Source organism: Aulonocara sp. 'chitande type north' Nkhata Bay, linkage group LG7 (assembly GCF_057382095.1).
Source record: "Aulonocara sp. 'chitande type north' Nkhata Bay isolate Kocher_YH1m ecotype deep benthic linkage group LG7, A_spYH_male_GT1.1, whole genome shotgun sequence".
Lineage (NCBI taxonomy): Eukaryota > Metazoa > Chordata > Actinopteri > Cichliformes > Cichlidae > Aulonocara > Aulonocara sp. 'chitande type north' Nkhata Bay.
In genome coordinates, this window is record NC_141350.1 from 50,808,454 (window position 1) to 50,823,723 (window position 15,270).

A 15,270-nucleotide genomic window follows, 5' to 3' on the forward strand; every position below is an offset into this window, starting at 1 on the left:
CAGGAATAACCCTAACTGCTGCTGCTGCAGCATGGTCCTCTCCAGCAGCACAAAGCTGTAAACATTCACTGTGCCATATCAGAGAGATTGTCAGATGAACTCGGATTTGTTTTAATTTGCTGTTGGCATCAGCAGCATGTCAGCAGACTACCCTCAGCCTGTTGGAAGGAAGTTTTCATGACTCGGAGCTCGTACAGTCTCAATGAATGTGCCGCCTTACCGTCTGTTCTTCTGTCTGATCATGCTAAACACAAGTTGGTGATGACGCTCGCTTTGCTCTGCAGGATGTGGTGGATTGAGACAAAAACAGAAAGATGATGCACTTTTACAAAAAGAAAAATGAACAGGCAGTGCAGATGAAAGGAAAATCAAGAGGACTGATCTGGCAGTCACCCTCCCTTCAGTCTCCCACCTCTTTGTCTCCTCTAAATTTGCAATGTCTGAAGTACTAATTTATAGATGACCTTGCCCCCAGCAGTCAGTGCTTTTGAAAATAGGAGGAAAGGCCATCCCTCTTGAACCCCCTTTCGCCCACACCAGTACAGCCACTCAGTGTGGCTTCTGAGTTGCACGTGAACACCCTTACATCACAGCCTCTGCCTGTAAGACACATCATGGTGTTCAGGATCACAAAGTTTAGATAAAAATCAGGTAGGGGATAGTCAAGGCAGGGCAGTCAAACATAAGGCTCGGGGGCCAGAATTGGTCTGGCAAAGACTCCAATCCAGCTCAGTGGAAGGCTTTGGAAAATCTAAAGGGGGGCATAGATCATGAACGTTTAACAGTATTTTCATGTTTTACAGCTTTTTCTATTAATAAATAACTTTATCATAGCCATTTATACTACTTTAAAAGTTACATAATAGATAAACAATTAATATCTACTTTAGATATTTTCTACTACAGACAAAACAAGCTTTAATATAACACAAGACAGTCTGGGCAGTGGACCTTTTCTGTTGTTTTACACATTGATCATGTAGCAAACTGAGACATATTTTTGAAATTGGACTCAGTTGTGGCAAATTATGTTGCCACTACTGAGTGTTGATTCCTTTAGAAAGGAACCTTTGAGTGAGGGATGATTCCCCGGACAGATGTGACCGGTGACATTTGGGGTTTCAAGACACAGCTCTTGACTTGACCACTGGAACGCTAACCTGAAGCATCAGTCCCCTATAAACAACACTATCTCCTAAGGACAGAAGATGCGCTCATTTGCAGGGACAGAACAGAAAAAAAGACGGGAAACCATTTAAATAGGAGCTGGAAAGGTTTGGAGCTTTCTCGAAGAGAAAACGAGGATAGCTGTGAGGACAGCTGGAGAAAAGGTCATCTTTGACTAAAAGCATTGGCAGAGCTTGTTGTTATTCCTCATCAAACAAAACAGATATGACAAATATTACAAACAGCTCTACAGTCTGAAATGCTTGCTGCTGCTGTTATCACTTCTAAAATTACATCTGATCATACCTCTCCAGCGGTCCATCTGGAGAACACGCGATTATGCACTGAATAAACATCCCGAGGACGTTTTAGCTTTTTAGCTGACTTACCCAAATTATGAACGTCAATTCACTTCAAAACGTTATGCTGTAAGAGAAAAAAGAGTGCCTAATTCTTATTCTTTGAGTTTGTGCTTAAACTAATGAAGAAGGTCTCTAAATTCCCTAAAGTAGAATGTTTTTTATTCTCAGGATGGAAACCAGTGAAGCAGATCTCAGAAAAACAGAAGCATCACACACAGATGCTGCAGCTGAGTAGAGCGCTGAAGGCAGAAGATGAGGAAAGACAGATAGACCGACGGAGAGATCTCATTTTCAATTCTGACAGTGAAGTAGGTCGCAATGTTGTCGCAGAAAAGAAAAATGTGTTTCAAGTCAAACTTCTTCAATCTTCAAATACGTACACAGACACCTGCTCCACAGCTTCTCATGCACCTCCCTCTTATTCAGCACCACGGACAGCGCCGCAAATCCTGCTACGTTTCTGGCACCTTTTAAACACAAACGCCACTTAGACCGGAAAAAGAGAACACTTCAGACTGCGCTCCTACGTGCTAAAGTCTGGAGGGGGCAAACACTGGTAAACACTCCATGAACAAAGCCTTTTCAGCAACTACAAAGAGGTGAATCAAGTGGGATTAAACTCCAAATAACAGTATTTGTCAGGAATAAAAAAAAAAAAAGGTCTGGCAATCAGCACGCTTGATAAGTGAAAGCAACATGCGCGGACGACCAACAGAGCTGTGATGAGATTTAATTCAATTCAATTTACTTGTTTTTTTCACCCTGTATATGTCTTGGGGCTGTTGCAAATAAAACACTAATAACTTACATAAAATTCAAACAGTTGGAGTCAAAAATTAACAACAACAGCAGCCACTTAAAATAAAACAGGGGGAATAATGGATGTGTGCTCTTTTTTAGATGTCGTCATTTTACACTACTTCACTTAATGCTTTCATAACGTTTTATAGAGGCTACTGACCAACATCAATTAATCTGACAATTTATTACCACAGTTATTAGTAATAGTAGATTCATCTTCACAAAATGGTGCGAAAAGAAACCAAGGTCTTCTTTTCTTTATTATTAGATTTACCCCCAAATAGTCCACATTAAAGAGGATTAAGCAGCATTTGTTTAAAGATTACAGCTGCTTGCTTTGGGATACAAAACTAAGTAGGACAACTAACCGATTCTGACAAAAAAACATCCACCGTTTAACTCAACTGTTACACTTGCTTGCTGAGAGAGTGCTAGTTAGCAAATAATGTTAACTAACTAACATTAATCATTCACTAAAGTAAAGCAAAAATGAGATCAATAGCCAATCTTATTGGGCAAACAGCTGTTTGCTAAACGTAAAGAAATGGTGCATTGAAAGGATAAAAAGCCGGCATGTTAGCTATAATACTTATAATACTTAAAGTAACAACTAAATGTTGAAATAACTCAAATTAGTAAACTACAAATAGCAAAACAGCTAATTATATATGACCAAAACCTAAGAGTTACAAATAAATGTTGCAACAGCTCAACTTAGATGAGTAAAAAGCAATAAACAGCTAACACAGGTAGCTCAGCTAAGGGTCAATAGTCAAAATAATTTGTTAAAAGTAATAGGCAAACAGCAAAAGTGCTGAATTTAAGAGACAATTACCTGAAATACGAAGCTAAATTCAATGTTGAGAAATTGCTAAACTGGTGTATAGACAGCTGAAATATTAGGCTACCTATAACACCCATTATAAAGGTTATATGTCTATGAGCTGATGCGTCTGTCAGAATTGTACAAATTTTAAGTTTGACAGTTTCTTCTCAGCTTACTTCTTTCGGTTCCTGACCACCTCAAACACCACGTCTCAGCCAAGTTTGTGTGTTATAAGCAGAGCTTCCTGCCTACCTGTCATCATTCGGGAAGCTCTGGTCCCCAAGAAGAAGGTCTCTGAAGCGGAAACGGGGTGGCAGAGGAAGCACCTCGCTCTCTAGCTGCTCCATCTTGAGAGTAGAGATGTCTAAGATAACCCCAGTACTGCGGCTGCTGTTTTTGGTCTGGAGTGGGGCTGGGGATGAGCTGGGGGGAGGGACAGGAGAAAAGTAAAGAAACAGAAGGCAGAGAAAGTTGTGCAAAAGTGAAGGAAGCCAGTTGAGCCAATGTTGAAAGGAAACAAGAAGCACAAGGAGAAGGAAAGGAGGCAAGGAAGGTAAACATGGGATGGAAAAGTGCAGTTGACGGGGCCCGGGTATGGAGTTACAGAAAATCAGACCAAAAAGGATAATGCCCCTAATGAATACTTTATATTGTACTGTAAAGTTTATATTTTTGTATTTTTAGTAAAGATAATCCCAAACAATGACCTTTGCAGCTAAAATCTTTGTGTAATGAAGAACCAGCCAACATATGTTCACCTGAAGCACCATGCATTGTGGTTTCTTCACTATCCTGGGACAGAAGCAGGGACAGGCTAAAATGCTGCTGCTGTGTGATGATTCAGGCTTAAAAGCAGAAATTAGCATGCATTCAAGGTTATGTCGCTCCTGTGCTGCTTACAGACCATAGAAGACAGACCTGAGTACTTTCCACAACTTTATTAATAGGATTTAACTTTGTTAACAGAAGCGTTTGTTTCTTTAGATTAACAGAGTATACACATGCTTGCATGAAATGGAAAAAAATACCCTTTCTTTTTAGACACAGATCAAAGTGCCTTCTTTCAATTCAGGGCATGTTCATGTAGTGGTATATTTTTTACATTGTTGTACTATTACTTCACTTTTCCAAAATATCCAAGAGTATTTTGTCCACCACCAGGTTCAACATATGGCTCAGCTTCAAGTACACATCATTCATATTATGAATGATGATTATGAATCACTATAGATTCATAACTTGGATTAAAGTTGATCTCAACCAGTGGGAAAGAAAGTAAAAAATCTTCAGCTGCTGTGTTTTTCTGAATGGCTGCAGATGCTGAGACACATCTCTCTAATGTGCAGCCCGAAAGCCTGAGTAACATGCAAAGGTTAAGTACAGCATAGTGGGATTTTACCTTTACTGCTGGAGAAGATGATGTGGGAAGATGAACTGATTCTGTCGCTTGAAGAAATGAGATGAATTAGAAACTCCAGAGTGAAGTGAGCGGCGTTATTTATGCCTTAATATTTTTAACTGTGTGGCTGTCGCAGCATGGATGGATGCTTTTGTGAGATTACACTCTTGCTTTCAATATTTGTTAAATGATCAGCGCCGGTCAGCACATCACCTTTATAATTAAAATATTGCATCCTTTGATAAAATATGACTCATTGCAGGGTAGTTATTAATGCAAGTGAACCTGGTTTGGTGTGAAGACGAATAACGTTTTCAGGCTCTTAGAATTGCACAAAACAGAATCTCCATCACTGTGTCTGTCAGCTTTGGTCCTCCATTAACCTTGTCAAACTTAATGCATGATTGATGAAGGGGATGTTTTGATTTTGATACTGTGATTTTGTTTAACTCATCCATCTAAGCAAATACAACCCAGGAGTAAAGTTCACCATTCAGCTCTCATAAGATAAGTGAAGACATGAAAAATGTGTTATTACATTTAAATAGTTCAGCACGTATGGATGCATGTGATATATCTGTATGGCTTCAGTATCCATTTTTTAAGAGAAGATGGTTTTTGTTTTGGCCAAAAATCATCCCAAATGTTCTTAAGAAAGCATGTGCGTGCACGGGTCAAACCAGGCATCACCAGCCCTGGTAATGGATTCATATGAGCTGCAGATAATCTGTCATCTATAGGCCAACACTGAAAGCTGAGACAGCACACCGGTGAACAGCTGGACACAAAACAGGTGATGACGGATGAGCAGATTGTGTATGGATGAGAAAAACAATGCAACACGTTTACGTCACATCAGTCACATTATTCAACAGGCAAATTTCCTGATATTTTTTTTTAGAATCAAATCCCAAACTAACCCGCAAGTGAATATACTTTAAAAAAAAAAAAATAAATAAATAAATAAATATATATATATATATATATATATATATATATATATATATATATATATATATATATATATATATATATATATATGAATACAGGATCTAACTTCATCCTCGTCAATCACATAATGGATGAAGTTCGCCGGTTGAGGCTACTTGTTGGAGTCTCTGAGCTGTTGCTTGTCTTACCGTGGCTTGTGGTCGTTCACGCTCCCGTCATCGTTCACAAATGACTGATTCACGTAACATTCACTGCACATTTTGGCCGGAGATCCGGCGCTGCCGTCGGACTGGAGTGCTGCGGTGGTCGGCGTTGAGTCTCCCTTGGCGAAGTCGTCTTCCTGGATTAATTGCATCGGAGGGTGATCTGCCAAAAAGGAGTGTACTCCTGGAGATAAAACACGCGCTCCTTTAAAAGTGATTTTGACCGTGCGCGCGCGCGCGCCCCTCTCACCTATCCAGGTGCATTTCGAAGGTGAGTTTGTGTCAGCCTACGCACAGACAGAGGCTGCCAGCGATGTAACAACCGCCCGATGAACTCTTCAAACGGACACGCTGAGTGAAATCATTTGGCTGTCAGCGTGTAGAGTGGGAAACACTGTGGGACGCAGAGAGGACAGGTCTGCAGCAGCAGCGAACATCACAGCTCTGCTTATTGAGGTGCGGGGACATAACTGTCGAATTATCACCCAACTCTTGATGATGAGGGAGCCAGAGACGGAGAGAGAGCGAGAGAGAGAGAGTTTAGCACCATCTGTTGGAGGCTCTGAGTCTCCTCAGAGACTCCAACAGAGCTCAAGTTGAAACGGGAACATTAACATTTAGGCAAGGACACAAGAGATCAGCGCATTTCAGCCTTCAACATAAGCATGACCACGGAGTCTGAACAACGCTTGGACTTTTTATTTATTTATTTATTTATTTATTTATTTTAAAAAGCTTATATTGTGCTGTACTGCTGTTTTTATTGGATGTTTGCCATCTTAAGCAATTGTGGTACAATCAAGCAAAAATACTGTTTAAGGGGGAAATGCATTCAGAGTGCAGAAGAAAAAGTGTCAGCAAAATCCACTTCAAGCATCACAAGTAAACATCTGCAGGGAAAATAGCCCAGCTGTGCTTGATATATAGATATTTTATGAGGGTTGTGAGACAATGAATATGTTAATTAATCAATCAATCTAATCTAATCCGCATTGAAACAAATGCACACAAAATCAGTGAAAGCCATTATATTCCCATGGATAAAAAACAATGTTGACCATTTCCCCTTTTAAAAGGAGTAGGAGGAAGCTAATGCGTATTATATCCTACCTCTGTTTAGCTCATCTTCTATATCTGCTTTGATCACACCTTACAAAATGTACATAGATGCTATAAATAAATATGGCTATGTAATACATGGTCCTTTGTTATATATATATATATATATATATATATATATATATATATATATATATATATATATATATATATATATATATATATATATATATATATATACATATATTGTTAGATCTATGATTATATAACTACACCTGTCCAAAAGTACTGCTTTATCATATGTCATGAAATACAATTATCCATTTAATTATCCATTTTAATGTACAGTACAACCACATACATATTTAACACCCTACCTCATCCATATAGTGTATTATCTGCATGAACCCAGCCATACCACTTCATATACAGAATGCATTGCCATGATAAATTCAATAATTCTAACTTTCCTGCAACACACTGGTGATGGGTTTGTGTCTCTTGCTGCTCTGTTATTCCACAGCAAGTAATGCCAAGCGAGATGACAAATTATAATAACAAATTCATAAATGGAAAAAGACATATTTAAGAGTATTTATTTGCCCCCTTCCACAAGTCAGGTCATAGTATAAAAATGCACACACAGACACAGTTACATGATATGCATCTATAGACTAATGATGGTGACTGGACGATGCCCACTCAAATGAGCTCTCTCCTTTGTGCCTGCTGTCAGTTTTCTCTCAGGTGTAATGAGCTGAAGCAGAAAATCACCCTCCATGCAGAGGAAACCCCGCCATCTTTACCATCGCACAGCAGGGGAAAGATGAGAGCCCAGCAGCTTGGCAGGTATTAACGTGCAGCTTTTCAGATAAGACGTTTCAGATAAGCTTTATGTTTTAGCAATCATTGATACACATGATTAGTCTGGTCAAAATGCACGAAGACTCCGAATATGAAATCTTCAGACTAGCTGAGTCCAAAAACTGTTTCGAGATGTCTTTCAGTCCCTGTGTTATAATTTTATCCTTCAGGAGAAGGTCACTAATGATGAACACTAAACGATATGTGGGAAAAAAGAAAAAAAGAGCATAGCTGAATGATTTCAACAACACATCCAGAAGCGCCAGAAGAAATAATAAAAATAAATAAATCTAATGTACAGAGAAAAGATTGACTGACTGGATGTTTTTTATTATTTATTTCTTTGTTTATCTGATGACGCAAGCTGGAGCAAGTATGTACAAGACGTGGGTGAGGTGATATGATTCACTGGGACGGCAGTGACACGAGGTTGTTGAAGAGTTTGAAGCCGTTTGGGATTGAGTCAGTCATTCTCACTCCGGGGAAACATTTCTAATGCTGTAGATAAAGAGTGCATACATGAGATTAAGGGATTCCACCGGGAGAGATGTGTAAAGGTTTGATATCGAAAATACCACCAAGCGCTTGCTCACAGGGAATCGTTGGGTTTCTCTCTCGTATATTACCAGGTGTAAGTGTTGTTGTGAACTGGCACTTTATAAATATAACTGAAGTCAGATTAATTGATGTGGATTCATTTTATATTTATGCCAGGCAGTAAAGTCCAGCAAAATGTTTGTAGGCTTTTGCTTGTCAGCTTGTTTTTCAAATACTGATCACAGATTCTAGATCAGAATGAAAGAAGATGGTCTTTGAAGATCTTCGAGGGCTTTTGAGTGTGTTCAATCCTTGAAAAGAACGTATGCAATGTGTATGGACATTCTTCACAAAGCACATTAAACACAACATTTGCGCTTCAACCAAAAACCTTTTGCATATGACTACAGTAACATCGTGCTAAAGCCGGGCTGATCTCTACAAATAATTACTGGATTGCAATATAGTCTTATTCCACTCATTCATTATCTCAGGTGAATCCAGCAGCTATGTATTTAGTATAGTGAAATTAAGTGTTAAGTGTTTGTTATGTAGGTTGAAAAAACTCCTAATACTTTCTTATACTTGGATTTTGTACTCTGACCTAATGTCAGCAAGCAAACATGTTCAAAATAAGATTGTGAGAATGGAAAAAAAGCCAATAATATTTAAAAAAAATGTCTACAGACATCTTATCTTGATTTTCTGTAATTTGTGTGTGTTGTTGGAGGAAAATATTAAGAACAACAGTGATTTTTTTTAGCAGGATTATAGATGTCACAAGTTTCACAGTCTAACTGTGGGAAAGATAAAGACGCTCTGCCATCCAGACAAAAATTTGATGAACTACAATATTATATTATAAAGTATAAATTAGAAAAAAAACCCAAACATATTTAAGTGGTTGCTGGTGGCTTGTGAAAACTCATAAATTCTTCTGCTAATCAGTCTTGGTGCAGTTTCGAAGCACTTCGTCTGTTCCCGAGTCACAGCATAGAGTTGAAAAGTGATTTTTGTAGAACATCATGTCATTAAAGTGATGTTAACCTTTGCACATTTGGATAAAAAAAATCTCCTCACTTTAGATGTTCTTGTTAAATGTGGTAAAATCAAATTAACTCTTGAGTCATGGCCATAAACCCTAAAACAAACAAACACAAAAATCACAGCAGCTTCTAATATTTAAATTATAATTTACTTTTTCCTACAGCCTGAGTGAAAATTTGTGCAAGATGTAGTGATAATCCCTCTCAGGTTTCCCAATAATTTTCCCAACTAGAAGCAAGGCCACGGCTACGTTGAGCTTTGACTTCAAAAAACAAATCCGTTCTTTCCTCTTTAAGTGTGTGTGAAAAATTTGGAAGTATTTCAAATATACTGCATTTAAGAAAATGGGACAAACACACAAACACAGCAAGCTTCAGCCTCAGTCACCGAGAACACATAACTGTGTTCCAGCTGTAGATGCTACAGCTACAGAGCTGCTTACTTCACGTTCTGCCAGCTCTGTATTTACAGTTGTAGTGACGTGACACACCGATAAGGATGAAAACGACCAGTGTCTGTAACATCTATCATTAGCACAAACTGCACTGGTTTTATCTTCCGTGTCTAAAAGCTTACATAAGGTGCGATACTATCTTCAGTGAGAAGTTGGACCTTTCCCCTGTGCCATCGCGGTCTCCATCTGGTGTGCGGAGCCACTGTACTGCCCTGAGCTCGAACTCTCCACTTCGCAGAGTTCAAATTCTAAAGGAAACCTAAAACAGTAACACGACTGTTGCATTTGGTTTAATTTTTCTATGTTAAAATCCTTGTACTTTCCGATTTATTGGGTTTTTAGTTTGTTTAAAATTTAAATTGATGGGTTATTGGCAGAGAGATGCACTATGTCATTTGGATACTGCATACAACATAAAACCACTTGTTTACTACTTTATTTGTACCTTAACTAACTGGTTACTTTTCAGTTTACCTTTTATTGTTTTAATTTAAATAGTGAGAGTCTAAAGAAAAAAGCAATATAAGACACTTATAGGTTAATGACTTAGACATGTAAGTGGACACAGTATTCAGTGAAAGCAGTACTTAAAACCTATTTGCTTATTTGTGATTTAACGTGATGGTTTATAAAACACATTTAACAATATGTTTTCATATTAAAGTATATTTGTAGCTACTGCATAGCCCAGATTGAACTGAAAGTAATCTTGTAAAATTGCCACGATTTTCATTCAAACGGCCATCACGTTATAAATTTCACAGAGAAACAAAAGCAAAGATTGAAAAAGGTACAAAGAAATGAAAATAGCTGAAATGCTGCCCTCTGGTGGAGATGAGTAAAAAGTTTCCAGCTTCTGTCCTTGCACTGAATATATACTTAGAATATCTACTAAGTATTATCAATTTTTAATTATTATTGTGGTTAAACCAGGGCGTTAAATCATTTCCCATGAAAGTTCCCTCAATTTTTATTCATTAATTTTTTTACACTGACAGGCACAGAAGAAATGCTATGGAGAAAAAAAAAACCTTTTCCTCTCAGTCTCACCCATGTTATATTAGTTGGTTCCAGAGCTTTTACTTAGGTTCCCATTATGTGCTACATGAGCAGCAGAACAACAAAGTTAATCAAGGACCATAACATGGGTATTAAGGCAACAATTACAGTATTTAAAAAATTACTAATCCCCCAATACTATTATACAGTATGCAATGATGGAATAAAATATGTTCATTAGGGGGATTAAAGTTTATGAAAAGTAAAGAAACACACAAGTTGCGAGACAGAAACTTTAATTACAAAAAAACTAAAAAATGGAAAGGAAAAAATGATGAAGATGAGTTTTTTTCCTTTTAAATCGTTTGGATCCAAATACACTGATGTGGAATTGTATAAGTGTGTGGATGTTTTGTTTTCTTTAATTATTACTTAAGTATTGGCAAAGACGCTTAAACTAAACACCTTAACATAACACGCTATGTGGGGACTTTATAGATAAGACGTGGGTATGCTGGTATAGTACTCATTCATTCATTAAGTTCATCTTGTTTGACCTCTACTGTGCGCAGATGCTTTATGGGAAAAATATAGACTGAATTCAAGCTATAAGATAAGATACTCAAGAATTTGCTGATGTCATTGCAATCAAAGGAGGAAAGGAAATCAAAGCTGAATCTTTCATTAGAAACCTCTTAACTTTTTTGGTTTTAAACGCAAGCTTTCTGAGTGTAATTAAAAAAAACTTCATAGCAACAAAGTGACACATGTTTATTTGTTTAGTGGTTACCGATATGGTTCATGGAGAAACTTTTTGTTATTTTATAAACAATGATCTATGTACTGCAAACTGCAGTAACAGAATATGACTGAAGATAAGGATCAGGAGTTTAGTGTTCTGCCAAAAAAACTGATAATTATTGAATGTAGTGCAGCTGCAACCTAGCCGTGCAAGTACTGAAGATAAATTATTTGTTTCTAAGAACTTTTAATCAGCCTTTACATGGTAATTTTTTATCCAGATGCTGTAGGGTTTGCAGAGCATGTTATATTAATCCACAGGCAGATCACTCAGCCACTTATCCATTACTTAAGCATCAACTAGAAGCCCATGAAGTGCATTTGAATTGGTTTATTGTTAATTTGACTCAGTCCGCTCCCTCGGTGCTGACTGCGGCCACAGCTGAAACATAGTAAGGTCCTTCTCTGAGGTAAGACTTCACGCGGATGTAGTGCTGACTGCCCAGGATCTCAGCTGCTGTTGATGAACCTGCAAGTGCCCCAATCAGTTCAAACTTGGCATCTTTGGCCTCCTTCGTCTGGCCCGTTGAACGATCCAAAACGAACTCCATGAATCCAGGAGTGTTAATCATCAGCTTCTGGCCCCATGGCTGAGTGGCAATGGCCTGGCAGACACATATGCACAGACATCCAGTGATATTATATAAGACAGTGATATTATATATCAGAGCAATATACGCTTGTGCCCCCCTCCAAATATCACTATCAGATAGAGACCTTTATTTCTACAGGTAACCAGGTGGTCAGAGCCACAAAGAGGAAATATTAGAAGGTGAAAAACAAAAACAGTGCTTACAGTGAATATCCGCAGTGCTCCACAGTGCAGCTCTGGAAAGGGCTGAGTGCTGATGTTGCGAATCATGTCCATGGGCTGGCTGGACAAAAGGTGGAACCATGACTCTGTCAGGGCCAAAAGGTCTTCTGTCTGCTGCTCTGGCTGCGATGCATAAATTGACCAACTTGCACTTTTGTATCGTTGTTAAGAATTATTTTATTAAAAATGATTTTTCTTTACATGTCAGAAAAATACCTGTAGGGAGAGAAGTTGTGATATCGCGTCCAAGCTTCGAACTCTGAGCTCTGTAGGTCCAGAACTGGCAAGCTGGCTCATTTTTGACAACACAGCCTTGAACTTTTCTCCTGAACAAAAAGAAAACAGTCAAACCATAAGAATGGTCAAAAAATACAAGACAGTCTTGTTAGACCAAGACCTTTCAAAGTCATGTCAGAAAAAAGAGAATAACTTTTAAACTAAAATTCACTCAGATTCAATTTTTTTTCTTTTATAAGAAAATGTTATGTAGAAAATTTCTTTCATAAAGCCAAGGATACCGAGCTAACCTGTTTTCTGCAGGACCTGCTTCCCCTCCACATTAGATCCCAGTAATCCCAAAGTGTCCAGAGCCACGCCGATCATCACAGGGTCCGGATCAAGCGCCATCTCAAACACTTTGTTCTGAAAAGCTGGATAGGTTTCACAAACCTGCTGTGGACTGTCCATGATGGCCAAGTTCCCAAAGAACTTCACCAAACCTGCAGCAGTAATACTCACATCATAAAGTGCAGAATAATGCTGAACTGTATGGATAAGACTGTAAAAGGCATTGCATTATACTGTTGTGTATTAGACAGATAAATATATATTTGGGTGGGGATGATACAGACACTCACCTGGAAGGTAGAGGGAAGAGAAGGGGTCAGTCTCGGCTCCTCTGATCATGTTTGAGATCTTATCCATGATACCTTGCTGGGCCAAATACTGCCGACCATGCTGACTGTGTGCAAGAGTTGTAACCATCTCTACAGCTGTGACCCTGGTAAAAAAGTAAAAAAACAAATTAACAGCATAAACGAAGACGAAATGCATATGAAAGAAGGAGAAAAGCAGTCAAACTTAGTTTGTACTACCTGACCAATACGTCGTCTCCTGTTAATTCGCTGAGCAGCTGAGAAATGAGGCCGCTGTTGGCACAGTAACCGAGAGAAATGGGAGATACAGATGAGATCTCCACCACCAGCTGCAAGCAGAAAGGACAAAAAACTTCATAAGATCATTTATATGAAAGTGTCGAACTCTGTACATGACATGTATACAATATATAAAATGACCTAAGTCAGTATGTGTAAGTAATGTCATACTGTCGACCGATTCCAACTAAGTAAATCGAATTTAAAATCATTGGGTTGCTGATCCTATGTTATAACCCAGTTTGAACATACCTCATATATTCTGTATCTAATAATGTCACTTGTGGCCATCACATCCTTCATGACTTGCAGCAGGTCAGTCTGGAATAATTTGTCTAATCCAGGCTTGGAATGACTGAGCTTAGACAAGGACTGAATCGCCTGAGATAAAACAAAAGAAAAGCAGATACTCCAGGCACTGACACTTTATAAAACGTGAGGAGTGTAATTATAATGCTTTATTCATCACCTGCTTTGCCACAGCTATCTTCTCCTCTCCGATGCAGCGGATTGCTGCTCGGAGGACGTCGTGGTTGTTGAGGATTTCAGTAACAGCATCAGGGTCCTCCACCACTCTCCCAATCTGACACAAGAAGGTGGGATTAACTAATATTTTCAGTGTTTTACAAGATACTTTCTGTGCATGTATGTGTGCGAGCAGCCTACCTGTGCCAAGGCCAGTATCTTAACAGTGTCATTTGGGTGAGTCAACCCCCCCTGCAGCTCCGCTCTGTAGTTCTGGACCACATGCACAGGGCTCATGGCCATTAAGATGCGTTCAAGGATGTCTACGCATAGCTCCACCTGCGTCCTGTGAGTATTTATTTATTTAACAATCAATATAGCTCCTTCTTATTTTTTATTTTAACTACGGTTATTCTGTACAGTGTTAGACAATGGTAAAATGGAAAAGTGAATGGTATATACCATTCACAGCTGTCAGTGTAGAAATATTTGATGTATCAAAGCACCTTTAAGGCCAAATTCAGTTAACCTTGAAGCTAAGGAAACCAGTAACAAGTCATTTGAAGGAAAGCATAAACCCTTGTATAGCGTAGAATAGTTCCTGCTATTACAGGTTAAAAATTACAACACTAAAAATATCTTCTAAAAACTAGATGGGACCGGGAATGGCGATTATACATAACAGTAATCAAATCAATCTAAAAACAGTGCTTGGATGAACTCGTTCAGCTGCATGTTTACAATTAAAAAAAAAACCTTAAACAACACATGTAGTTTAAATGCTAACTTTGAGCATGTTTGTAATCATAGTTCACCAAAAACCGTAGCAATTTCATTGTCCAAAAAGGGCACAGTGGTTAAAAACATGCTCTAAACATGAAGGTTGGTGTTTTAAATGTCAAACAGTGTCCTGCTGGGGCTGTGTTATTAGTAACACTGTAACCAGTTAGCTTGCTAACAATTAGCTCAGTTTCAAGCAGCTCTTTTAGGCTAACTAATAAACCCTTCTTGTACGTTAACCTAGTGTCAATATAGCTAACTGTTAGCAATACATATATTATACCCACTGACTGACTCAGCAGTTATTCGCCAACGTTTAGCTGATGCACAGAGCCAAACGCACCTGTCACTGGAGTTGAGCAGAGAGAAAATGACATCTAAACGCTGTCCTCTAATTGAGTCCTTCAAGACACTGACAGGAATCGCTAACAGAGCAGTTTTTAAACTCTGAAGTTCTTCAACTGGGTCTTCAACTCCAGCGATTTCCTCCAGTAGGCTGTCAATGGAAGCAGCCATATCTTCCAGTGTTTGGGGAGACTTCAGCCAAACGTATCCGCCAAAATGATTTCTTCTTCATCCGGTTCCGG

At 38.5% G+C, this 15,270-nt stretch overlaps 2 protein-coding genes across 2 annotated transcripts in view; both read right to left on the reverse strand.

Annotated features, from left to right (window-relative positions):
• kcnt1a (potassium sodium-activated channel subfamily T member 1a) overlaps positions 1 to 6,160 on the reverse strand; it is a 41,852-nt gene extending 35,692 nt beyond the window's left edge. The window contains exons 1-2 of the mRNA XM_086301131.1: positions 5,695 to 6,160; positions 3,409 to 3,579 (exon numbers count right to left, since the gene is read on the reverse strand). Of these exons, the coding sequence (XP_086157257.1) occupies positions 3,409 to 3,579; positions 5,695 to 5,861 (338 nt within the window). The 5' untranslated portion in view covers positions 5,862 to 6,160. The remainder of the gene's footprint in view (positions 1 to 3,408; positions 3,580 to 5,694) is intronic.
• A 4,530-nt stretch (positions 6,161 to 10,690) lies between these two features.
• psmd5 (proteasome 26S subunit, non-ATPase 5) lies at positions 10,691 to 15,270 on the reverse strand. Its single transcript, XM_086301134.1, has 10 exons — positions 15,027 to 15,270; positions 14,105 to 14,249; positions 13,908 to 14,021; positions 13,691 to 13,819; positions 13,379 to 13,488; positions 13,142 to 13,284; positions 12,812 to 13,003; positions 12,501 to 12,610; positions 12,267 to 12,407; positions 10,691 to 12,075 (listed from the first exon to the last, which is right to left on the reverse strand). Exons 1-10 carry the CDS (start codon positions 15,197 to 15,199, stop codon positions 11,818 to 11,820), a joined length of 1,515 nt encoding a protein of 504 aa, XP_086157260.1. The 5' UTR covers positions 15,200 to 15,270; the 3' UTR covers positions 10,691 to 11,817.

Bases quoted from the DNA above. Each gene is read 5' to 3' on its own strand.
- psmd5 (XM_086301134.1), bottom strand. From the start codon at position 15,199: ATGGCTGCTTCCATTGACAGCCTACTGGAGGAAATCGCTGGAGTTGAA. The intron at 14,022-14,104 runs GTAGGCTGCTCG...TTCTTGTGTCAG, and splicing joins AGATACTGGCCTTGGCACAG to ATTGGGAGAGTGGTGGAGGA. The intron at 13,004-13,141 runs GTGAGTGTCTGT...TTACTGCTGCAG, and splicing joins CTCTTCCCTCTACCTTCCAG to GTTTGGTGAAGTTCTTTGGG.